The sequence below is a fragment of the Narcine bancroftii genome, chromosome 11, assembly GCF_036971445.1.
Source record: "Narcine bancroftii isolate sNarBan1 chromosome 11, sNarBan1.hap1, whole genome shotgun sequence".
Lineage (NCBI taxonomy): Eukaryota > Metazoa > Chordata > Chondrichthyes > Torpediniformes > Narcinidae > Narcine > Narcine bancroftii.
In genome coordinates, this window is record NC_091479.1 from 15875507 (window position 1) to 15902663 (window position 27157).

The 27157-nt window shown below is 44.9% G+C and overlaps 1 protein-coding gene across 5 annotated transcripts in view; it reads right to left on the bottom strand.

Annotated features, from left to right (window-relative positions):
- cd276 (CD276 molecule) overlaps positions 1–27157 on the bottom strand; it is a 162382-nt gene that overhangs the window by 54426 nt on the left and 80799 nt on the right. For 3 of the 5 annotated variants that reach the window (XM_069902688.1, XM_069902687.1, XM_069902685.1), the window contains exon 5: positions 14422–14556. The exons of the other annotated variants lie outside the window; for them this stretch is intronic. In XM_069902688.1, coding sequence (XP_069758789.1) covers positions 14422–14556 — 135 coding nt within the window. The remainder of the gene's footprint in view (positions 1–14421; positions 14557–27157) is intronic. 5 annotated transcript variants of the gene reach the window in all.

The following is a 27157-nucleotide window of genomic DNA, read 5'->3' on the forward strand; positions in this document are numbered from 1 at the left end:
GTTCTCCCTGTGCCTACTTGGATCTTCTCCATGTCCTCTGGTTTCCATCTACCCTTCAAAACATACTGTGGTTGTAGATTAATTTGCATATAATTGGGCAGCATCTGTTTATATGGCTGGGATTGGCTTCTACCGTGTTGCAAATACAATTTGAATTTAAGGAGGCCATTTGGCCCATTGAGGTGGGATGTGGGTGGAAAGAAAAAGTTTAAATCGTCCCTCATTGACTCATGCGCACGGTTTCAGGAAATGGGCCGATGACAATTTTTCTCAAGCCAAATATTTCAGTAACAATTGGGTCTGGAGCAGTGGTTCCCAACATTCACATCCCACCTTAAGCAATCCCTTACTAATCACAGAGCACTGATGGCATAGGGATGACTTAAAGCGGGATGCGAGTGGAAAGAAAAAGGTTGAGAACCACCGCTGTAGGTAATGGCCATAAAAAGTTTAAAATTAGAAAGAGTGAGTATGTATTTTGAACAGAAGCCATTTGCTAATACTTAATACAATGGGGCAGGCATAACTCTCAGTGGTTCTCAACCAGTGGGCCACAGTGTGTTTCCATGTGAATCTTTGGTTAAAAAAAAACTTTACATTAGATAAAGATGTGTTTCTTGCAGAGCTCCCTTTGACTTGAAAATATTGCTCCATCATTACCAATACTGGGCCATGGTACATTAGGCCAGAGTCCAGGTGGGCCTTAGGTTGATAGAGGTTGAGAACCACTGTTTGACGTGCTGGGGACCTAAGTTCAGAAACTTCAAGCACCACACATACCCAACACTCTACTTAGAACACAATTGGTGTTTTTACATTTCATTGCTTGGTAGCTGAGATTGATAGAAGGCAAAATCTAATTGCTGTTGCGTCTCACTTGAGTTGTCAAAATGAACTCCCACCACCCGCTGCTGGAGACAAGAAGCCAAGCATTTTAGCTAGTCATAGCAGTGCTTACAGGATGCCGACAATCAGCTAAATTATTGTAATGAATAGGGTTGAGATAGGAAATAGTTTCTTCGGGAAGCAATCAGCTGAGCACAGCGGAACTGTGTTATATCTAAAGACGGAGGAAATAAAGTGAAATGTTAGAAAGGGGAAGGGTGTTTGAGGGGCTAGCCGCTACGAATTTAAGCAAGCAGCGAGCTTGACAGACTCAGATTTCAGATTTATTGTCAGAGTCCATACATGACATCACATACAGCCCCGAGATTCTTTTACCCAGCGGGCCAGGTAGAATTACCACTAAGTGGTGATGAATGAAAAAAAAGCAGATCAGGCAGAATCCATGGGCAGGAATGATCAATTAAGTGTGTTGGTTTGGGTGCCTTCAATGGAGAATCAAGTCTCGAGCAAGGGTTCCAATCCAAAACTTAAAAAGGTAAACGTGCTGCACGGTAACAGGTCCTTCCGGCCCAAGAGCCTGTTACAACCCAATCACGTGCAATTAACCTGCAATCCTCCTCCGTGCATTTTTGGAAGATGGGAGGGAACCTGAGCACCCGGAGGGAACCCATGCAGACACGGATTCCTTGCGGACAGCGCGGGATTTGAACCTGGGTCACTGGCGCTGTAAGAGCGTGGCACTTACCGCTGCTTGACCCACTGTGTTCCTCTAAATGTGCATTGCTTGTTCTAGATTCCAATATCTGTTGTCGTTCATGCAACCGGCAAAAAAAATGGAGGAAAATGAAGAAGTAAAAATGAAAATAAATAAGATTAAAATTGTAAAAAGTAAACGTTCTCTGAAGTTTGGTGAAGATGGGAGCTGTCCGAAAGGAGTGGGTTTCTGCCAAATGATCCAGTGTCCTCCCACCCTTCAAACCATTAGGAGGTTGTAGATTAATTGGGTGGCACGGACTCATGGGCTGGAAAGACCTGCTAGCATACTGTATGTCTAAAGGACGAGGCAGAATAGTTTGCCACAAACTACAAGGGCTGAAGGGTCTGTTTCTGTGCTGCCATGTTCTATGGTTCTTCGAATTATTTGCTTAAATTGTGACACAGATGATCTAGAACTTGGAGGATTTCCGAGCAGATAGATAGTCCCCGACTTGTGATGATCCAACATGATTTTTTAGTGACGATGGCTCAAATCCAGACTGTATTTCAAATTTTAAGTGATTTCCGACAGCACTATCAGTCCACACATTGATTCCACTTCCCTGCTCTCTCCTGACACCCCCATGTCAGTCTACACACTGATTCCACTGCCCCGCTCTCTCCTGACAGCCCAAACTGATTCCCTGCCCCACTCCCCTCCCCACAGCTTCGTATCAGTCCCCACAGTGATCCCACTGCCCCATTCTCTCACCACACCCCCATGTTGGTCCCCACACAGATCCCACTGCTCCACTCTCTCCCGATGGCCCAATTTCAGCCCTCAAATTGATCTCACTACCCTGCTTTCTCCTCACAGCACCACACTGATCCCACTGCCTTGCTTTCTTCCCACAGCCTCGTGTCAGTATCCACACTGATCCCACTGCCCCACCCATTCTCCACAGCCTCGTGTCGGTCCCCACAGTGATCCAACTGCCCTTTTCAGACTTACAACTTTTTCGACTTGCGATGGGAGGGCCAGATCGCAACCCCATCGTCAGTTGAGGATCACCTGTACGAAAATTTGTGCTCAGTGTGTCTCAGTTATGTTAACCAAGTTAAAGCCTTGTTTTCTTTACACCTCACTTAACATATCTTTTATGTCCGTCGGAGAGAGAGGCACGGAAGAACCCAAAACTTGACGGCGTCACGGGGAAGGGGGCCCATAAACTTTGAGCAGAGTCCAAAGGTGGCCATAGCCAAAACAATGGTTGTGAATGGATGACCCATGTGAGATGTTTGCGGGACCATGCTACCCATACATTGGGTTTCACACATTTCAACACGGAAATGTGTTGTCAGCATCCAAGATCTTAAAAAGTTTGAAAAAAGTTACTGATCTTTCATTCTCCCGAAGTGGGTCACAGTGAGTGGATTATAGTTGGAAACATGAAAGCGACTCAAATCCAATTATGTCTTCCAGAACCGGGCATTGTACAGGGAAGCTTCAGAAGTGGAGGACTAAAGGTGGTAACTATGGAAACTTACAAAGAAACATTTGGTCTAAATTCAGTGATGTATTTTCGTGTTATGTCAGGCACGTTAATGCCCATTCACGATTAGATTCCTGTTTCATGGGAAAGGCAATAATAGCCCTAGAAGTCCATGGGTTTTGCTCTTGTGACTTTACTGTTCTTGTCCGATCTTTCTTTGTGCGTGACCTTTATGGTAACTTAGCGCAGTTTCCATCAGGGGAGCTCATTCCGCCACGATGATTACTCGGCGAGATTGGCTGAATGACTCACACAGGTTGCAAGCCAAAGACTAGCTTATGGGAACCGGATTTATTGTCAGAGTAGATACAGGACATCACACACAACCCTGAGATTCCTTTTTCCTGCGGGTGTGGCAGAATTACCACTAAATGGCAGCGCAAACAATAAACTGTCCACAGCGCAAAACATGTAAACAGATAATAAATGTAAACAAACTATGCAAAACAGAGGGAACAAAAATAAAAATGCTAAGGTGCGAAAATAAGAGTCCTTAAATAAGACCCTGATTGAGTTTGTTGTGGAGGAATCTGATGGTGGAGGGGTAGCAGCTGTTCCTGAACCTGATGGGGTAAGTCTTGTGGCACCGATATCTCTTTCCTGATGGCAGCAGTGAGAACAGAGCGTGTGCTGGGTGTTGAAGGTCTTTGATGGTTGCTGGTGCTCTCCGACGGCAGCGTTTCCCGTAGATGTAGTGGGGAGGATTTTGCCTGTGATTTCCTGGGCTGCGTCCACTATTTTTTGGAGGGCTTTACGCTCGGGGGGGTATTTGTGTCCCCATACCGGGCCGTGATGCAGCCGGTCAGCACACTTTTCACCACACCACTGTAGAAATTTGCCAGGGTTTCCGATGTCATACCAAACCTCCGTAAGCTCCTGAGGAAGTAGAGGCGCTGACGTGCTTTCTTCATGGTGCCATTGGTGTGCTGGGTCCAGGAAAGATCCTCTGAGACAGTGAATCCCCAGAATTTAAATTTGCTTACCCTCTCCACCTCTGATTTCAGTGATCACTGGATTGTGAACCTCTGGCTTTTCTTTCCTGAAGTCAAAAATCAGTTACTTAGTTTTGGTTACATTGAGTGCGAGGTGGTTGTTGGTGGACCATTCAGCCAAGTTTCCAATCTCCCTCCTTGATGCTGATTCATCCCCTTCCTTTACACAACCCATTGCCATGGTATCATTGGCAAATTTGTAGATGGTGTCATTGTCGTACCGAGCTGCACAGTCGTAGATGTAAAATGAGTAGAACAGGGTGGGTGATAACATAGCCCTGTGGTGCTCCGGTACTGATGGAGATTATGGAGAAGTTGTTCAGACCAATCTTCACTGACTGTGATCTGGAGATGAGGAAATCCATGATCTAATTACACAGTGGGGCGTTAACTCCCAGGCCTTAGAATTTGCTGATCAGTTTTGAGGCGATGATGGTGTTAAAATGCCGAACTGTAGTCGATAAAGAGCATCCTGCTGTACAGGTGTTCCACGGACAGTGAGGCAGCATCTGCCACAGACCTGTTACGATGACGGGCAAACTGGAATGTTTCCATGTTACCGCTCAGACAGGAACTGATAGGCTTCACCACCAGCCTTTCAAAACACTCTTCTTGGGCGCTGGTACGATAGAAACCGGTGGGCACTACGCTCTGCTGGAGTGAGATACGTAACCAGCTGTCAGAACCAGGGTTTGAGAGGTTGCTGAGGGCAAGAAAGGCTCCCAAAGGGCCTTGAGCGCTGAAGGCTTCCTGATCATATCAGAGGTTTGGATCTGGTCCTCACGTTGTCAATGGTCTGTGCTGGAGGTGAATCCATGGACACTCAGTGTCTCTGAAGGGACCCTCTTTAGTTTCTCTTTTTCCTATTGTTGGGGGCACTGGGCAATGCGCAAGGTGACTCTCCGTTTGCCTTACGCCAGACAAAAGTTATACATTTTTAATGTACAGTAAAAAAAAACTATCCAGCACCTATGGGGATTGGTAAATGCCGGATAAGTATATCTTCCAGTTGCTTGAGAAGCGTTGTTGGCGAACTAACAGCAAGGCGTGTAAATTTTAAACTTCCATATTTTTAAACCTATTTATTTTACGTGATTTTTTTTGCCGGTTTTGAAAAGGAACCCTTAAATTGCAGAAATAGAATTTGAAAGGAGCTAAGGAGTTGTATATTTATTTACCAAACCTAACAACTGCTAATTTATCTTTGAGGAATGAAGCATCACAGACATTGGTTTAAGTACAGGCCAGCAATAAGATAAGTCATCAGAACTCATTGCCAAGCTACAGTGGATGAAAAGGTGACTATATGAACACAAAGTTTTGTTTAGCATTGTTTGTTATTTTGTTGCATTGGGGCGAGATAGAAGAGGCAGAAAAGAGTTAATGTCATTTGAGAGTGTGACTGAGTATATTGATATGTTTTTGGGAGATAAATTGGCAAAGGTTTGTTAGAGTAGGTCACATACAAACACTTTAAAACAAATCTTATTTGAAATACTGGAGCTCTGCCCCATGCTGGACATATCAGCTACACAGCTTTTGCAAGAGCTTTGAAGAGTACTCAAGAGGTTTCGCTAATGGATCGTAGTTTACCAAAGGCAACAGATGAAAGAGCCTGCTGGAGCCGCTGCTGTCTGGAAGAGAGCTTGCTGTTGTAAGAGGGTCATGTGGTTTTGCAAGCAGAGAGAATAAAAAGCAGGCTTTCTGTCTGAGAGATAGAGAGAGAGAGAGAGAGAGAGAGAGAGAGAGAGAGAGAGGCACAGAGATTACTTGTCCAGTGTTACAGCCAGCAGAAGCAGCTGGGACTGGAACAGGACAAGCTGGCAAGCCCATTTGGAAGATGGCCTGGTCAAAGCAAGAGGAGAGGACTGGCTGTCTAATGTCGAATAAGAGAAACAGAAAGGAACTTTGTGGAGATCTGAAAGAAAGAGGTTATCATCTGGCGAACCCTGAAGGGACAAGTTTCGTCAGCAAGACACTGGATTGGCTGATCTGAAGGAATCAGTTGTGGATGTCCTGCTCTGTGATTAGTAAGGGATGGTTTAAGGTGGGATGTGAGTGGAAAGGTTGAGAACCACTGCTCTAGACCCAATTGTTACTGAAATATTTTGCTTGAGAAAAATTGTCGTAGGCCTATTTTCCTTTGGAGCTCTAAAACCGTGCACATAATGAGTCAATTAAAACTGGTTTGCAAACTTTTTTTTAGTAATCCTTTACTATCACAGAGCTCCTATGGCATAGGGATTATTTAAGGTGGTATGTGAGTAGGGAAAAAAAAAGGTTGAGAACCACTGGTTTAGAGGGATAAGGGGGGATTCTCATTGAAACCCACTGAATATTGAAAGGCTGGATAGCGTGGACGTGAAGAGGTTGTTTACAGTACTGGGAGAGTCTAGATCCAGAGGGCAAAGCATCAGAATAAAAGGACATCCCTGCAGAACAGAGATGAGGAGAATATTTTCTCAGACAGTACGTGGTTATTCTACGGAATTCGTTACCACCGACTAGGGTCCCGTCCCCGGCCACATCCTGATCTCCCTATGAACTTCGTTCGTTTTACCAGTGGTCTGTGTCAAGGCTAAAAGCCTTGTGTTTTTGATTTTTGTTAATTCTATGACTATCCATTTGAGAAAGATTGTTGGTGTAGTGTTACCATAGCTACTATGACGTCATATGTTGTAATATCTGGGCGGACGGAGAGTTTGTGTCTCATTCTTTGAAGAGCCATGGAGAAAGTCCTCGAAATTCTTTGTCTTAATCATATTATTTATTTTATCGATATGTTTTTAAATATAGCCAAATTCTTTGTTTATCCATCTTTATGAAAATCTTGATGTGAAGTTATGCAAAATGGTTATATCAACTAATTAAAGACTATGTAAAGCTGCAACTACGAAGTTTGGTTTTTCGGAGTGATAAGATTGTCATTCGGAATATCGAAGCTTACGTTTCTTGGAAGATGACATGTCCTGGAGTTGAAAATTACTAGAACTTGGAAAGTGTCACCTACAGTCTAATATATGATTAAAGGTGGGAGCAGCTTTTCATACACATTCCAGAGTGTTCTCTCCTCTGGTGGTGACGTTGACTTGCTGTTGAAACTATAGTAGAACAATGTTCAGGTTGGTGTGGTTGAAGTCCCATCAGGCTGGGACGTCTGGGCTTCACAGCTCCTTCATCGGTTCACCTTCATTCACCGAAGGTGGGGCATAAACTGCGGCAGTCAGCGTGGACTCCCTGGGCAGGTAGGCGGGTCTGCATTTCCTTACCACCGACCAAGGTCCCGTCCCCAGCCACGTCCTGATCTCCCTGTGAACTTCGTTCCTTTTACCCGTGAGCAGTAGGACTTTACTTTGTGCACCAGTTCTCAATTAAGCAAATGCACTCCTCTCGAGTCTTGGCAGAAGCAGAAACATCTCTGTCTGCCCTGAGGGAAATAAGGCCATCTAGCCAGGTCGCTGAGTTCTGGAGCCACGTTCCTGTCATCATCAGAGCAGAGCAGCTCTTCAGTTCTCCCCTGCAGTTGAATGTGGCTTATTCATTTTTATGTCTCAATTATTATTTCCCATGCAGTATTGTTTTAAATCTACAGGGATCAGCACTTGAAAATAAAATGTTTGCAGTACTGCAAGAAATAGCATCTTGATTTATTGGAATAGCTTGGCAGGGCTTAATCGAGAACTATCAAGTCAAAAGCCTTTGCCATCCAACACTGATATCAAACCATGATTTATTGAGTGTTAGACCTCAAATAAATTACCATTATCTGGAATTCAAGAAACCGGCATTAAAAAATAATTGCATAAAATAAATACTATAGAGTTAAAAAAAAATACTAAAGTTTAAAATTGACGCTCCCTTGCGGTTAGTTCACCAATCCATGCAACACGCAATCTCAAGCAACCGACAAATTCACTTATCCGGCATCCACCAAACTACATTGGTGCCGGATAGCCTCTGGCTGAAGAAATTCCTCCGCATCTCTGTTCGAAGTGGACGCTCTTCAACCCTGAAGTTGGGGCCTCCTGCCCTAGACTCTCCCACCATGGGAAGCAGCCTTGCAACATCTACTCTGTCCACGCCTTTCCACATTCAAAATGTTTCAATGAGATGCTTCCCCCTCCCTTCTAAATTCCAACGAGTATTACACCTCATAATGATAACCCTTTAGATTCCCGGAATCCTCCTTGTGGACCTCCTCTGAAACCCTCTCCGACGTCAGCACGTCCTTTTCTTAGATGAGGGGCCCGAAACTGCTCACGATACTCCAAATCAGGTCTCACCAGTGCTTTATCAACTCGCAACATCACATCCCTGCTCTTGTATTCCCTGCCACTTGTCGTGGACAGTTGCTTTTAAAGCCTTGCTGGTTTTTTTTTAACTCTAAGTTAATTTTGTGCCTGTCTCTTTAAGAGAACTATTGTTTGTAGTGTTACCATAGTGACTATGATGTCATATCCGCCCAGACTAACGACTTGCTCATTACACCGACAAGATGTAAAGGAAGCGTGAGCATGTGAAATATTTCTTTGAATGTTTTATTTTTGCATCTATTTAAATACTTTTCTGTGAATCTCTTTAAAGCTTGAGCTTCTTTATATACGTTTTATATCTCACTATTCAGTAAATGCCTTGTTATTCATCATTATGAAAGTCTTCATGAAAAGCTACGCAAAATGTTTAGCAACAAATTAAAAAGCTACATAAAGTAACAACCACAGAGTTTGATTTGTTGGATTAAAGAAATTCAGAATATCGTAGCTCATGCTTTTGGAAGATGATACTTTGAAATTAGGATACATTAGAATAAGGAAAGTGTCTTCTTATCAGCATTAATCAATCACCATGTTAGGTTTTCCCCTTCTTTTCCCAGATGTCCAACTCACAAGTTTAATGGAGCCTCACTTTTGCCCGTGGTAAACCCACCAAGGATGGAATTGTGACACAACGCACTTTCATAGGCGGTTATCCCAAGAATGAACAGAAGGTAGTACGTGAAAGTACAATGGTGCAAAATGGCCACCACATTTGATGAAAGCACGCCACTAGAAATAATCTGCTCCCCACACTGGAGTAAAATGAATGGTCAGCATCGTCTAGTAGATGAGATCTGATCTGAAATCTCACCGGCCACACTCTGACCCCTGTATGAATATACTGCTCCACTTTTCGTTTATGACCTATAGCACGGTAACAGGACCTTCTGGCCCACGAGCCCTTGCCGGCGAATCACAACAAATCAACCTACCTACCACTCACCCCCTCCCCCCCAAATGTTTTGAAAGGTGGGAGGAACCCCACACAGGCACAGGCAGAAGGTACAGCCCGGGTCGCTGGCTTGTGACAGCGCTGGAACAGCCTTCTGCTAACCGTTTCACTTACTGGACAGAATTTCATTATAAACTGACAGGTGATCATTAAATAAAATACATTCAAATTTATATAGTTTGCTCATTTGTGGTTCAAATTAACTAATCTGACTTTGATTCTGACAAAACTAAATCACCCACCAAATTGAGTCAAAAATACATTTGTACGACCAACATCTACGATAGCAGAGACCTAAAACTTAGTTGGTTCAACTGAAACTAACAATTTCTCACTGAGAATCTGCACTTACATTCACTCAAACTGATTTACATAAAAAGAGTGGGCCACATTTTTTTAATCTGAAAAATAAGGTGTGAAATTTGGCATGATATGTGTCTGTGAAATTATCTCATAGATAAATATGGAAGAAAAAGCAAATATGAAACCAGAAGTCAGGGTTGCGGCTGGGGAATATCTGAAATAGAAGCCAAAACTCGTCGGAAACACTGAGTAGGTCAGGCAGCATCCGAGGAGAGGGGAAGAGGAACAGAGTTAGTTGTCCAGGGCGAAAACCATTTGTCAGTCCAAGTGACCATTCTGGTGACTAGCCATTGTTATATCAAACCATTTCAGTTTAAAGCAGTGGTTCTCAAACTTTTTCTTTCCACTCACATACCACTTTAAGTAATCCCTAAGCCATCGAGTAAGGGATTGTTTAAGGTGGGCGGAAAGAAAAAGTTTGAAAACCACTGTTTTAATCGTCCCTCATTGACTCGTTATGTGCAGGGTTTCAGAGCTCCAAAGGAAATGGGCCAATGACAATTTTTCTCAAGGAAAATATTTCAGAAACCATTGGATCTAGAGCAGTGATTCTCAACCTTCCCTTCCCACTCACACCCCACCTTAAACAATCCCTTACTCATCATAGAGCACCGATGGCATAGGGGTTACTTGAAGTGGGATGTGAGTGGAAAGAAAAAGGTTGAGAACCACTGCTTTAAAGTGTCCATCACTTTCCACATCTCTTGACCAGCATGCCTTACACAGGAGCAGCAATAGGCTATTCAGCCTACTGAGTCTGCCCCGCCAATAACCAATTAGATGTGTTAAAATGTTTTAGGGGATTTGAAAAAGAATTAATGTTCAAAAATCATTCAAACAAATGGAGTTAAAAAGTCTATTGAATCATGTTGCACTGCATGCATTAAATCCTCATCTCTGAAGGATTGGATTGGACACAGTGCTAACCTTGTAAAAAATAGATTACGAGATGTGCTGTTGAAAGACTTTTGAGAAGACTCTTCTCGTCCTTTTAAAACATTTTCCACCCCACAGTCATTGTGGAATTTTTTAAATGTAATAATTTTAAATTTAAAGCATGACAGCCAATTTAGGACTGACCAGCTCTCTTGAAGTATATTCTTTGGCTTGGCTTCGCGGATGAAGATTTATGGAGGGGGTAAATGTCCACGTCTGCTGCAGGCTCGTTGGTGACTGACAAGTCCGATGCGGGACAGGCAGGCGCGGTTGCAAGGAAAAATTGGTGGGTTGGGGTTGGGTGTTGGGTTTTTCCCTCCTTTGTCTTTTGTCAGTGAGGTGGGCACTGCGGTCATCTTCAAAGGAGGTTGCTGCCCGCCGAACTGTGAGGCGCCAAGATGCACGGTTGGAGGCGATATCGGCCCACTGACGGTGGTCAATGTGGCAGGCACCAAGAGATTTCTTTAAGCAGTCCTTGTACCTCTTCTTTGGTCCACCTCTGTCTCGGTGGCCAGTGGAGAGCTCGCCATAGAACACGATCTTGGGAAGGCGATGGTCCTCCATTCTGGAGACGTGACCCACCCAGCGCAGTTGGGTCTTCAGCAGCATGGATTCGATGCTTGCGGACTCTGCCAGCTCGAGTACTTCGATGTTGGTGATGAAGTCATTCCAATGAATGTTGAGGATGGAGCGGAGACGGCGCTGATGGAAGCATTCTAGGAGCCGTAGGTGATGCCGGTAGAGGACCCATGATTCGGAGCCGAACAGGTGCGTGGGTATTAAGGCAGCGATAAATATCACACGGTAAAGTACATCTCTACAGGTCCTCCTCAACGTACTGAAAGGGAGCTTTCTACATCCACCTGAGAGTGTAGTATTACATCCAGAGGTTGGCAGTCCCAGAGTACAGCACTGGAGAACTGACCACGTTTATTAACTGTGACGGTGCTCAGTAAAGAGAGGTGAAAAGATAGTTCAGTAAAGCACCAACGGTTAGGAACCAACCTGAAGTGGAGGCTTTGCAATGGTAATTTTGTTACAACTTATACGTGAGAATCAACGTTCTCACATCACTTATACTTTGATGATCTACAGTTACCCTAACTACCGTTGCAGACCTGAAATGAGTCAGCCTACGAGAGGGAGATTGTAAACATGGCTGAACGGTGCACCACCAACAACCTTACATTCAATGTCACCAAAACTAAGGAGCTGATTGTTGACTTCAGGAAGGGGAAAGCTGGAAGTGTACGATCCAGTGATCGTTAGGGGATCAGACATGGAAAGGGTGAGCAAATTTAAGTTCTTGGAAGATCTTTCCTAGACCCAATACACCAATGGCATCGTGAAGAAAGCCTGTCAGCGCCTCTACTTCCTCAGGAGTTTGTGGAGATTTAGTGTGACCTCGGAAACCAGTGGGAACTTTCCACAGATTTGTGGTGAAAAGTGTGCTGACCAGCTGCATCAGGGTCAGGTATGGGGACACCAATACCCCTGAGCGTAAAGCCCTCCAAAGGGTAGAGGGTGCAGCCCAGGATATCACAGGCAAAGCCCTCCCCACTATTGAGAACATCTACAGGGAATTCAATAAGAGGTAATTCTGCCGTGCCCACAGGAAAAAGGATCTCAGGGTTGTATGTGATGTCATGAATGTACTCTGGCAATAAATCTGAAATGCACATTCAAGGTTCAAAGTTCTTCTATTGATCAGATACTATTTATTGTCATGTAATAAAAACTGTCCATATTACATGAAATTGCCTTTCGTCTGGCAAAAGGTTGACAAAGATTCACCCTATGCACTGCCCGCCGTCCTTTATATCAGAGAAAGTGAAGCTGAGAGAAAGAGAAGATACTCACTGAGTACCCTCAGTGAGTATCCGTGAACACGTCTCCAGCGAACCTACAGCCCAGTTCAATTCAAACAGTCTGCAACCCGAGCTCAGATCCAAACCTCCAACAGTTGAGGAAGCCTTCAAAGAAGCCAGGACCAAATCTTTTTTTTAAACAGCAGATTTTAAAAATATTTTTTGAAGCAGATTTTAAAAATAAATTTACCTTTTGATCCAATGTTATTTTTGTTAGGGGGTATTAAATCAACGGCTTTAAAATTGAAGTTAAATATGTATCAATTTGAGTTTTTGCGTTTATCAATAGTGGTTTCAAAAAAATGTTTAGCTATTGTGTGAAAATCTGATTCAAATTTAGGGATGAAAAGATGCCTTTTAATGAAATGAAAGCTTGTATTCCCTTAGAAAAAATTGAGAGATAAATATTTTTTTACTAAAGTTTGGAGCCCTTACTTGAAAGCGGTTGATATTAAAGTATGAGGGTCTCCACTCCTGCAGCCAAGAAACTTTTTAGGTATAACTTTAAGATTAAATAATGATCTCCCCTTTCTTTCTTTGTAGTTAGGGCAGGGAGGAGGGAGGATAGTAGTTGGGAGGTTGGGGTTTTTTTCATATATACAAAAATGATTGATCATATGTATTTAAATGTAGTAATTATTGGTATGTTTTTATTGATTAATCTTAAGTAAATCATTTTTTAAAAGCTAGGATCCTTCGGGCACATCACACGAAATTTGTTTATTTTTGCGGTGCACACAAGAGCTGGGGAAACTCAGCAGGGACTCGCAGCGCCCAGAGGAAGTAAAAGGTGACCCAACGTTTCGACGCCTGAAGATAAAAGGGGAGGGGAGGAGCACAGGCTAACAGGTGGATAGGAGATGAGAGGGCCTGGCCCCGCCAGCCCAGTGCCATCCTCGCCATTGCCAGCCTGGTCAACCCGGACTAGATCAACACCGGAGAGTCGGCAGTGTCCTGCAGCTACACTGGGGCATTCTGGAAGATCTGGTTCGGATCCCACCCACTGCCTTGCAGGTTTTGCCTCTTCAGGCAAAGGCGAGGAGAAAGCAACTCTGACTTCAAATCCCCGGGCTCGGCTGGCCCAGCCATCAGTGCCTGGATCTACTATGACCATTGTAATGGTCATTTTTGATTGACCCATATCTGGGTAAAAGAAGCAGGAGAATTGCTTCATTGGATCGTGACCATTCTGATGGTCATTTCGTCTGACCCTTGCCTGGGTCTTGGACTTATTGTGGAAGTCACACTTCCTCTTTCCCCTATGCAAGGAAGAGGGAAGCTTTGAGAACCATTGGTATGTAAAGACATTTCTCTGGAAGCAACTTGTCAAGGATTCATGAGTTTTGAAGAGTCTGATCACTCAGTGTCTCGCCTACTTCGTAATTACTTCTGAGCATCAGTTTAAGAGTTGAGTTTCAACACAGGTTTTCTAAGAATGAACTTTGGGAATTGACTTACAGAATTATGCCTAAGCTGAAATGGTTGGGCAATCCACACACACAGGTAAATTTGCACAAAGTTGGGGTTAAGTTTTAGATTTAAGTAAGATGATACATTATTAGTAATTATTGATAAAAGTATTGTTTTAAAAATAACATTGTCTTGGTGATTTCTTATTGCTGCTCATCTATGACATAACAGCTGGAGAAACTCAGCAGGTCACGCAGGAAGTAAGGGTAACCAATGTTATGGGCCTGTGACCTTTGTCAGGATGCCGACAGGTTTGCCGACAAGTCATCGAGTTTGGCCTGGTTCATGGCCCTTTATAGGGGTGAAGCACAAAAGTCTGCAGGCAGTAGATCTTTACCTCCTCTGGAGGCTGCCAGACTGGCTGAGTTCCTCGAGCACTTCTCTGTGGTTTTACTAATGCCTTTATAGGAACTGGAGCACAGGACTCACCTCCCTCATTCTCTTTGCAGCTCTGCTGAATCTTCAGCCTGCACACATATCCCAGGGCACCCAGCAGACCCAGTAGACAGATAGAGAGACCGATCGTCAGCCACAAGGCAACGGCTGGGAACTTTAGATGCTGCCCTACAGATGGAAAGGGAGAGAAAACAATCATATTTATTTATCCATCTTTCTATATTTATGATCGGTTTTTCTGCCTTGGCATATTGTGATAAGAACGTGCAGGGAAATGGATCAGAGGTCAGTCTATAGGACCATAAGAGTGGCAGAGAGGATCACTGGGGTCTCCCTCCCCACCACCGTCGTGATCTACCGGATCGTTGTCTGAAGAGGGCGCGCAGAATCATTGGGGACCCCTTCCACCCTGCTCACAGCATCTCTCAGCTGCTCCTGTCGGGAAGGAGATGCAGGAGTATTAGAGCCTGCACCACCAGGCTGAGGAACAGCTTCATCCCACGGGCAGCGAGAATGCTGAACGACCAAGGAACTACTCACACTGACCCTCCGAGACTCTCATAATCACAAAACAATATTCACTTGTGTATATGCATAGATGAAATGTTTGTCCTGTGGATGTTTGTGCGTTATGTCTGGCTGTGTGTCTGCGTGTTTTGCACTGAGGACCAGAGAACACTGTTTTGTCAGGTTGTACTTGTCCAGTCAGATGACATTAAACTTGACTTAATGTACACTATTAGTTTGTATATCTTATGTACCTCCATGGCAGCAAGTAGGAATTTCAGAGCATCTACCCATTGTATTTAAGTGTAGGACAATAAACTTGCAATACTCGTGACTCAACAGTCAGAAGCTGTGAAACAGACGCTCTGATTCTGATTTTTTAAAAATCCAATTGCTCGAGGAACTCAGCAGGTCTCGCAGCATCTATAGGAGGTGAAAAGAGGTACACCACTGACACGAAATGTCGGTTATATATCTTTACCTCCCCCAAGGTCGTTGCAAGAACTGATGAGATCCTCCAGCATTTCTGTGCTTTTAAGTCAAACCCCTGTGCTGAGAACGGACACCAGTGTTCAATAATAGAGCCTTGCTGCCGATATCTTCATTCTTTGTTGCAATAAAACTCCAATGAACTACCACCCGATTGTTTGAAAGTAAGAATGATTCGGCGATACCTTCCAAACCGTCCAGGGCACCGAGCGACCCCAGCGGATCAGGGTCAAGATTTATTGTCTTGGTGGAAAAATTACGGGGGTTGGAATTTAGCGAATAAATTTCGACAAGACCCCGACACACTTTCACAGAGTGACTGTAGTGTAAATCGACTGCGTGAGAAACTGGCCCTAATGAACACGACGCCCGCCCTCCGACAAACTCCGCCACTCAGGAAGGCAGCGCTAAAGTGCTGTGCGAACAATCGCTCCGCCAAATCTACGGCAATGTTCTGCTTCTCAGCAGCCGCGGTGTCCGCAGATTTCTCGCCTATCTGCCATTCTTCAAGGCGGTGTCTTAAGAAAGTAACCTCTATCCTCAAGGACCCCTCCCCCACCACCATGCCCTCTTCACTCAGCTACCACTGGGGGGTGTGGGGATGGGGGAGAAGGTCCAGGAGCCTGATTTCGGAATGAACAACGAACCAAAGCCACTGACTTTTTCCCTGCGCTTTTATTTACTTTGTAAGGTTTGCTCTGTGACACTGGCTACAAAGCAACGGATTTCACGGTGTGGTCGTGATAATAAATTCTAATTCCTTCATTTTTTTCCCCACCTAAATAAATATTTCTTAATGTTAATTACTCTGCTTTAAACTGAGCGACCAGACCTAAAGACTCAAAATTTGATTTAGTATTCGCACGGCGCCTCGTAAATAAGACCAGATTGTGTGTGGGTGTCTGCCGATCTGGATTAATTAAGTCGGGGTTCTCCCCAAGCACATCAGGCATGTTGTTATTACTTCCAACTGCTCAATCACTCACTTAAAATCTCAGTGTCAAAGCCTTTAAAAATAATTGTTCCCCTTGTGGGCCACTTCTAAAGCTGAAATGATCCCTGTGCTGAAAATTTGGAGGTTTTAAAGGCTTTATCAAACCCCGACTGAGCGATGCAAAAAAGATCTTGCCGAACAAGATCCCCTTTACAAACAATTTGATCTTCAATTTAGTCATTGCACGTTAAAAGGAACTTGTTTACAAGCAGCAGTGGGGATTTTAATTGGTGTTCAAAAGGCTCAACACTTTGCATTAGAGGTGTGAATCTTTGGTTGTAAAGTTCGACAAAACAGAAACAGCCAACTTGTCCATGCTGTTAAACAAGAAAGTCTGCAGACACAGTGCTTCCGAGCTACCTTTTTATATAGTGCTCCACACCACATCTCATTCACTTCCAACATCTTTTACCCCGTAATCACTCCCAGGTTCCAAGAACTGCAGCTTGAAAGGGGCTATTGAATCTATCTTTACAACTCCCACTAGCTCCAACAACCAGACCCTTTCCTTCCCCTTTCCCGTGACACCGGGGAAGCGAACTGCTCTGCTCTTCTCAAACTTTCTGGGAGGCGAGTTCAGGGGACCAGTTTAATGTCTCTCTCTCTCTCTCTGACAAGTGCGGTAGTATGCAAAATCCGTGCTGCCTTTAATTAGTGTGGTGCAATTACAGCACCAGCGACCCGGGTTCGATTCCCGTGCTGTCTGTAAGGAGTTTGTACGTTCTCCCTGTGACCTGCGCAGGTTTTCCCCAGGTGCTGCGGTTTACTCCCAAAAGCGAACGGAGTGGGTAAGTTAATTGAGTGCAATTGGGCAGGATGGGTCTGATTGGCTGGGACGGGCTTCTACCGCGATGTGAGCATATATTAAGCAGCAAGACAACAGGCTTGACATTTTCAAACCTGCAGGGCTATGGAGCAAGAACTTGGGCGTGGAATTGCTCTTTCATTACAATGGCACGGTATCTGTCTCGACGCTGTCTGTGTGGAGTTTGCATGTCTTTCTTGTGACCATGTAGCTTTCCTTCTGGTGCTCCAATTTCCTTGCACAGGTGTAGTTGGCGGGTTCTTTTGCGGCTGTAAAAGTAACTCTAGTGGGTAGGTGAGGCGAGTGGCAGAAGCTGGGTGGAACTCGATGGGACTGAGTGGAGCATAAAATGAAATTAGTGCAGAAGTGATGGAAATGGACCTGTTGTATGACTCTATTAACACAACAGACCCAAATGGCCTCAATATCTACCAGAAATTTATAAAATGTAATAATTTGCCTCAAATTTCAAAGATATTTTTTATAATAAATTTTAACTTTAGACATACAGCAGGGCATTCAGCCCACAAGCCCATGCTTGCCCAATTGACCTACAACTCAGTTTGTTTTGAAGGGCAGGAGGAACCCCACGCAGACAAGGGGAGAAACTCCTTGCAGACAGCACAAATGCTGCACTAACAGTGTCGCCCTAAAGACCATTTGGGCCAGAATGACACGGGAAAGTCTGGGGTCGAGCGCAACACACAAGCGCGATGGAGAAAGCTCAGCAGGTCACACGGAGTCCAGAGGAATTAGGCAAGTCTGCAGATGCTGAAGGGCCATTCAGATCATTTGGACCAATCAACCCACTGATTCCTTCTTGCGCACATTGCCCGCCAGCGGCCCCCGATTCTGTCTGCCGACAGAAGAGGCAGCGCAACGGTCAATTTAATCACCAACTTATTCATCAGTGAAACACAACAGTGAGGGAGGAAGGTTGAAGGAAGACATCAGGCGTAAAAATAAATTGAAGCATATAGCACGGTAACAGGCCATTTCAGCCCTCGAGTCTGTACCACCCAATTTACACCCCATTAACCTACACCCCTGGTACGTTTCAAACAGTGGGAGGAAACCGGAATTCCCCCCAGGGAAAATGGATGGAACATACAAATTCCTCACAAACAGCGTGGGATTCGAACCCCAGTCCCGATCACTAGGCCAACCACACCACTGGTTTACACAGTTTGCTCAGTCAACACAGAGAGTTGTGGGTTCCTGGAATGCATTACCCGGGGTGGTGGTGGAGGTTGGAATAATAGGGGCATTTAAGAGATGGTATGCACAAGGGTAAAAGATAAATAGTGGGTTATGAGGGAGGGAAAGGGTTTGTTTTTTTTTGGTAGGTCTATACAAGTCAGCACATTGTGGGTCAAAGGACATACTGTGCTGTAATGTTCTATGTTAAATCGGAGGGCACCCAGGGTTGACCCATACCATCACAAGGAGAACATGCAAACTCCACACACAGGACCAGGGTCTCTGAAGTGGTGAGGGGCTTCCACTGTAAGCTGGTTCCACTGACCAGTTTCATGCTTAAACGTGAAGTTAGTTAATGCCAGCAACTTTGTCGAGACGACTTGAAGTGGCATATTTCAGGACTCTACCAGTTGCAATCAGAAAACGAGAACAAAGAGAGTTCAATTTTTAATTGAGTCGCAGGCCATTTCGGCCCACAATTTTCACCCCATTAACCGACAACACCCCTCCCCCACCCCAGTATGTTTTGAACGGTGGGAGGCAACCGGAGCCCCCGGGGGAAACCACGTACAAACAGCGCAGGATTCGAACCCCGGTCCCGATTGCTGGCGCCGTAACAGCATTGCGCTAACCGCTAGGCCAACCGCGTTGCCCCTATTATTATATTACTACTGAGTATTTAATTACATTTCCTGAATGAATTTGTTATGCACAGAAATTGTTTTTTTTCCCCCCCTCCCGATAAATCGGGATCAATTTGCCCTGGCTGTGTCGAGTAGCTCACACTACACTCCTTGGCACTTGTTATTTATTGTTCCTCAGAGAGCGATTACCTGATTAATGTCAATTTGGAGCCAGAATTTATTGTGTTTCAGGTTCTCATGGGTTGTAATTGGGCAGTGATGCCCTAAAATTTATTGAAGTGTTTCAATGTGTAGCAACAAGCCAAAACAAGAACCATTGCTGAAGATTATCTAGTCAGTACTAGAAATGAATAAAGCATCTAAAGCTTTTTTTTTCAGCTCTTCCCCACCCCCCCCCCCCCCGCCCCCGTCCAAGATTCTGCTCAAAGTTTAGGGATACCCTTCCCTGTGAAGCAGAGAAGTTTTGGTCTCTCCTTCTGACTACGTAAAAAATAAAAATAAAAAAGGGTGGCACGGTTAGCGCGACGCTGCTAGAGCGCCCGTGACCTGGGTTCGAATCTGGCACTGTTGGCAGGGTTTCTTCCCACCCTCCAAAAACATTTCCGGGGGGTGGGGTGGGGATGGGATTGTCAGTTAATTGGTGCCTTTGGGCGGCACAGGCTTGTGGGCCGGAGGGCCTGTTCCCGTGCTGTCTGTTTAAATTTAACTTTAAAACAAGGCTTTGACTTAAATGTCCTTTGGGGCCCACATTTAAGCGCATTGAGAAAGGTTGATTTGAAGCATGGACAATCGGGTACGGCTGAAAAGAGATTTTTAATCTCAGTTTCCCTCCTTTAGTCATCAGTTGAGGCACTAACCTGAGTAGAATTTTTTTTAATTTAAAATTTAGACATACAGCACGGTAACGGGCCATTTCAGCCCATGAGCCCGTGCCACCCAATTTACACCCATTAACCTACACTGGTATGTTTTGAACAGTGGGAGGAAAACCCACGCAGACACAGAGAGAACGTACAAACTCCTTACAGACAGCGCGGGATTTGAACCTCGGTCCCGATAGGTGGCGCTGTAAAGGCATGGCGCCCACCATGTCAGCCTTGCCCAACTAAACTATTCCTGGATGAGTTCAGATAAGGCAGTTTGGATGGCATGGACACACTGGGCTGAAGATCAGATATCTAGAGGATCGAGAAGGTATTTGTAATGGCATGAGGGTCAGAAATTAGATACACCAATGGAGAGGAAAAAAAAATCCCCAGAGGTTCAAAGGAGGATAATATAAGTTGTTGTGACCCGGTAGAAGGTACGAGGGGAGCAGGTTTGACTGCATCTTTCAGAAGGGAATTGGATAAATACGTGAGGAGAAGCTCAATGCGGTGGGGAAAGAGGTGTTGAGTGAGGGAGGCAAGAGTGGGCCATCGACTAAAAGCACAGAAATGTTGGAGGAACTCAGCAGGTAACGCGGTCTCTACAGGAGGTAAAGGTATTTAAACTGACTTTCGGGACTGAGCCCGTCTTTAAAGTAGGAGGAGAACTTCCTCAGGGTGGCCATTGTTCAAAGAAATTTGGCAGTGGGGCAACTGAATGGAGTGATGAAACAAAAGTCTGCAGAAGCTGGGATTGTAGTTAAAAAAAAAACAGAAATGCTGGAGGATTCCAGTCGATCTTGCAGCGTCCATAGGAGTTAAAGATATTGTTATAAGCCCAGAGGACCCCTAAACCCAACAGAAATAGATATTCACCAAAACTTAAACAAAAGTTGCTTTTAATTATCTTTAAATATGAAAACAGAATCACACTTTAACTTAATGTAACTAACCTAACTGAACCCCCTTCTAATTCGAAGCGCACGTGTGCGTAATGTGGGTATAAATTCAGAAGAGTTCTTTGGTTCACCATCCAATCTCACTTCTCATTCCTCCAATCAGGCAATTCTTATACTGTGCACAGAATTTAACATTTATAAAGTTCACCAGGCTTTGGTGCTTGAAAGATAAATGGTTACTGCTCAGGAAGGTTCTTGTCAGGTTTCAGAGGGAGATTTGTTGTTCCAGGACACCCACAACTGATTCCTTTTTAATCAGCCACTTCAGTGTCTTGCAGATGAAACTTGCCCCATCAGGGTTCTCCAGATGATAACCTCTTTCTTTCAGGTCACCACAGAGTTCCTTTTTGTTTCTCTAATTTCAAGTGAAATATTAGACAGCCAGTCCTCTCCTCTTGCATGGACCACAAGGTCTTTGACCAGGCTGGACTAAGCACTCACAACCTGTCTTCCAAATGAGATTTTCCACAAGCATGCCAGTTTGTCCTATTCCAGTCCCAGCTGTTGTTGCTGACAGTATTACTGCAGGACTGATCTCTCTCTCTCTCTCTTTCTCTCTCTCTCTCTCTCTCAGAGAGAAAGCTTTTTTGTAAACACCAATCCATTAATGAAGTCTCTTGGGCACTCTCCAAAGCTTTTGCAAAGGTTCTGCGGTCGATATGTCTAGTATTAGCAGAGCTCCAGTATTTTAAATGAGGTCTGTTTTAAAGTGTTTGTTTGTGACCTACAGTAACAAACCTTTCCTAATTTATCTCTCAAAAACTTATTTATATTCTGTCACAATAGATAACGACGTTTTGGGCCTGAGTCCTTCAAGGCATGAGTAAAAAGCAGGCAGTTCCCTGAATGTCCCTTTTCTTGAATCCAATCTTTTTGACCAAGGGTTTAGTCTCCCGGCCTAACCCCAGCTCTGGTTGATAATGCCCTCGGAAAGCACCTGTGAACCCGTGAAGTTCCACAGGGATCTGTTCTGGGACGCCTGTTTCTTCCTGATTTTTATAAATGACCTAGATGAAGAAGCGGAAGGATGGGTTAGTCAGTTTGTGGACGATTTGGAGGAGTTGTGAAGGTTGCCGTAGGTTACAAAAGGCTATGGACAGAATGAAGATTTGGGAAGAAAAGTGGCAGATGGAGTTCAATCTGGATAAGTGAGAGGTGATGCATTTTGGAAGATCAAACCTGAAGGCTAAGTACAGGGTCATTGGTTGGATGCTTAACAGTGTGGAGGACAGAGAGATCTTGGGGTCCAAATCCGTACATCTCTCAAGGTCGCCGCACAGGTTGATAGGATAGTTAAGGCCTATGGGATGCTGGGCTTCATTAATAGGGGGGTTGAGTTCAAAAGTTGAGAGGTCATGTTGCAATTCTCTGGTGGGTCCACACTTAGAGTATTATGTTCGGTTCAGGTCACCTCATTATAGGAAGGATCTGGAAGCTATGGAGAGGGGGCAGAGAAGATTGACCAGGATGTTGCTTGGATTGGAAAATATGTCAAGGTTAGCAGGCCTGAGACTTTTCTCTTTGGAGCAAAGAAGGATGAGAAATGACTTAATAGAGGTCTACAAGATTCTGAGAGGCCTAGATGAGGTGAACAGCCAACACCTTTTTCCCAAGGTAACAATAGCGAACACCAGAGGGCATCTGTACAAAGCGAAGGGAGGGAGGTGTCAGGGGTAAGTTTTTTTTTAACTCAGAGCGTTGTGGGGGCCTAGAATGCCTTGCCAGGGATGGTGGTGAAGGCTGAGAAAGGCACACGGGATGATGGAAAACTGGAGGGTTATGAGGTCGGAAGAGTTCAGTATTATTTTTGGTAGGAACATATAGGTCAGCACAACGTCCAAAGGGCCTGTACTGTGCTGCAGTGTTCTATTTCTTATATTAAGTGCTCCACAGAAATGCTCTTGTGCTCGGCGAGATATTTCGCATAGAAGTTCACAAAGTGTGTGGGTGTTTAGAAGAGGTCACAAACATTGAGCACTCGAAAGTGGCTGAAATGACTGAAGGAGCATCCCCTGGCGATTTCGTCAGGCCGTCTTTCGGAAGAAGCTGAAAATAAATCTCCATGGCAACAGGATCAGAAATCAATGAGGCTTTCGAGAAAAGGACAGCAATGGGACTGCCACACACGCTCCTCCATTTGAACTGATAAACAATCAGTAGATGCCAGAAATGGGGACCGTGGTGACTAACTAACAGAAGAGAAGGCCACTGTTTAGCACGGTGGAACAAATACGTCTTGAGTATTGACACGCAGGAACGCTGCATCTTTCCTGTCAGAACTGCCAGCTCCATTGGGGCCCCGGACGGTGGCGAGGGAGGTCGTGCCCACCCCTCGGGGCCCCAAACAGCCGTTCTAAGTGAAGCACCTCGTGAATCTGCAAGGGGGGTCATCCTCTGCATCCGCCGTGGGCTCCTCGACATCGCTTTGATGAGCACCTCGGCTCTGTCCACCACTGTAGCGGGGATCTCCCATTTGAATTCCCCACCCCATTCCCTTGCTCTCGTGCATTGCCAGACTGAGACCACCCACAAATTAGAGGAATAACACCTCACCTTCTGACTGGGCACCCTCCATCCAGATGGCATTAACATCAACTTCGCCAGTGAAGAGCTTTGAGATGTGATTTTGTTAATGGCGCTATATAAATGAAAGCCCTCATCGGACTCTTCAATGCACAGTGAAGTGCTGAACTGTATCAATGGGGCTTCAATTTAATTTTAATTCAGAGATAGATGGTTACAGGGCCTTCTGGCCCATGAGCCCGCACTTTCCCAAATGCACCCTTAGACCAATTAACCTGCTAACCCCATGCGTTTTCGGAATGTGTGTGGACACCCTCGCACCCGGGGAGGAATCCATCAAGCCAGAGAACAGAAACAGACCCTTCAGCCCTTCTAGTCTGTGTCAAACTATTTTTCAAACTAGTCCCACTGATCTGATATCTCTCCATAAACGTCAAAATTAAGCCATCATTTACCAATTCAGCTCATTCCACACTCCCACGACTCTCTGTGTGAAGAAGATCCCCCTTTCACCCTTCAACCAGGTCCTCCGGGTTTTTTTTATCTCACGCAAGACATGGGGAGAACATGCAAACTCCTCACAGACAGCGTGGGATTTGAATGTTGGTGCTGGAAAAGCTTTGCACTAACCACTATGTTAAACATGCAGCTGAGTCAACTCATCTCAGATGAGCTGTTTGTTCAAATGTAGCTCACTAAGGGTATGGAAGTCCAAATCAGAAAGCATCCCAGGCATAGCCCCCCATACCCATCCTGACCTACAATAGGTAGATTGGATAGCTGCTGCAATGAGCTTCATGCATGAAGCAGCAATTGGCTTCGTACCAACGTGCTGGAGAATCTCAGCAGGTCATGGGAAAGTGAAGGGTGGCCAACGTTTCGGACCTGAGCCCTGCACCTCTTCTTCCTACGGCTCCTGTGTAACTCTACTGAGTTTCTCCAGCACGTTTCTACATGGCAAGGGACCCCGGTGTCTGCAGACATTCTTGTTTAACTCCAAGCAGCTATTTGTAAAGGGAATTTGGAAGAAAATGCATGTTGTCTAGGGCACCCATTCTCAACTATTTATTTTGGCTAAAGCACCCTTAGGACTGCTCAAAGTTTATGGGCCCCCTTTCCCTGTGTTGCAATTGTTTTGATTTCTTCTGTACTATCGAATACCGTATAGGATGACTCATGTATAGGTCGACCCTGGAGTTTCTACCTAAAATATTAGTTTTGAGCGATACACTTTGTTATAAAACAAACCCCCCCCCACCGCCGAAACCCCAAATCTGGCATTTACTGCTGACCAGTGGATGCTGTTAAAAACAAATCAAGTAACAAAATGTTACTTGGGATTTTTTTTTTTAATAAACCACCTTCTGCTCCAGTAGCAGGACCTTGCGGAGTCGACAGCAGTCGGACTGGGTGGACAGACCCCACGGATTTCACTAGTAACTAACAGGGCGTGCGTGAGATTGCATCGGAGCCGGTGTTGAGATTTCGCCGTCAAGGCAAGAATTTTAGACCCTTTATATTAGGACGGCTCTTTTTAAGGTGATTCTTTTAAGTTTCGAATCGTCCGAAACACGGCATATACAGTACATAAAAAAATTAAAATATTTACAGTAGCTAATAGCCTGGGATCGTCTGAATTCAGAAGCTAAGCAGACTCAGGACTGATCAATCAGAGACCGCCCAGGAACATCAAGCCCTGTGGGTTTCTGTGAGGGGCGCTGGGCAAAGTGACAGCTCTGCCTGCCTCACGGTCGACAAAAGATCAAGAATTTCCACGTACGTTTCATTCTAAATGTAGTATCACGTGACAATAATGGAACCCTCTGCCTTTATTCATGTTACATGAGGTGAAAAGAAAACAAGGCTTTTACTTAAAAGTGCTGGTCTGTGGACGAGTCAGTGCCTTCAGCGATGAGTTGGATAAACTCAGAGCTGAAAGAGAACACTTATACTGCCCTTTGCATGCATCAGGTGCCTTGCCGTTCGGTATGGCCGATCATGTCTCTCCATCCATCATAGTCTCTGACCCTCAGAATTGCAGTTGTTGCCTTCCCTGTTTCTAATCCATCTCTCATTTTCATTCCCTGCCTGCCTCCGCTTCTTTTTCCAGTTGAAACTCAATGTTCTAACGTATCGCTTCGCCCGGCGTGTCCAAAGAATGTTGATTGCTGCCCTTTAGGTCTCAGTGAAATGTCATTCCTTTAATATGTGTCTACTTTCCACTGATGCCCATTTCATTTTGTATTAAAGCTGAAATGCACCCAGATAACGAGAGGCAATTTCAAACATCCAGAATAGGCCGTAACTCTGCGTGGCCAGTTTGGCAGCTGCCTCTTTGTTTATTCGTTCACATTGTGAGTGTCACGGGCAAGGTAGCCCATCTCTTGAGAAGGCAGGCACTGAGATTAATACATTTTTTTAAATTTAAATTTAGACATGAGCCTTTCACCCCAACCACACCCAATTAACCTACAACCCCTCCCCGGTACTTTTTGAAGAAACTGGAGCACACACACAGAAATGAGTAGAGCGTACAAACTCCTCACAGACAGCGTGGGATTCAAACTCCGGTCGCTGGCGCTGTAACAGCGTTGCACTAACCCCCTATGATTCATTCATTCACACAGCACTGTCCACGATAACTATCAAGTGACGAATTCTTTTCTTCTTCTTTGGCTTGGCTTGGCGGACGAAGATTTATGGAGGGGGTAAAAGTCCACGTCAGCTGCAGGCTCGTTTGTGGCTGACAAGTCCGATGCGGGACAGGCAGACACGGTTGCAGCGGCTGCAGGGGAAAATTGGTTGGTTGGGGTTGGGTGTTGGATTTTTCCTCCCTTGCCTTTTGTCAGTGAGGTGGGCTCTGCGGTCTTCTTCAAAGGAGGTTGCTGCCCGCCAAACTGTGAGGTGCCAAGATGCACGGTTTGAGGCGATATCAGCCCACTGGCGGTGGTCAATGTGGCAGGCACCAAGAGATTTCTTTAGGCAGTCCTTGTACCTTTTGTGACGAATTACACAACAAAGAAATAGGTACTTTTTTTTTTACACTGGGCACGGGAATGTTCAAAATTAAGACCCTTTTGGACAGAACTAGGTTTATTTTTTGGAAAGAGTTACAAAAGTTAAGTTTCCTCAAGATCCAAATTTTAACTTGAAAATATTTTTGACACGTGACTGCACCGAAATGGAGGCTCCAGGACAGGTCTTCAGAGATGTTAACACCCAGGAATTTGAAATTCTTTAGGCTCTCCACCGTTGACCCCTCGGTGAAGGAAGCCACAGAGATAATCGGGCCTCACTTAACTCCTGCAGATGGTTACACTCAATGTCCTCCAATAAAGACCAGCACGTTCCTCTGTGCAACGTGCTTTTCCAGCCAGGGCTTTGTTTGTTAAATATACTGTAGTTACCGATACAGAATATGTCCATCAAGGGGTGGCCAACCCTTAATTTAGACATCCAACACAGTAACAGGCCATTTCGGCCCACGAGTCCGTGCCGCCCAATTAACCTACACCAACCCCCTCCACCCAAAACCGAGCTGAAATGGTCTGTTACCGTGCTGCTTGTCTAAATTAAAAATTAAAACGTTGGCCACCCCTGATTTAGGTATCCCCACGTTTGGACATACATCTATCTACACAGGATGGCGAAAAGAGTTGCTGCCTTCCAGCATCAGGCCACGAGCAGTCAAAAATTCCATCATATGACAACCCTTTCATTCCCAGAATCATCCCTGTGAACCAGCTCTTAACACTTTCTAATGTCAGCCCACATTTTTCAAA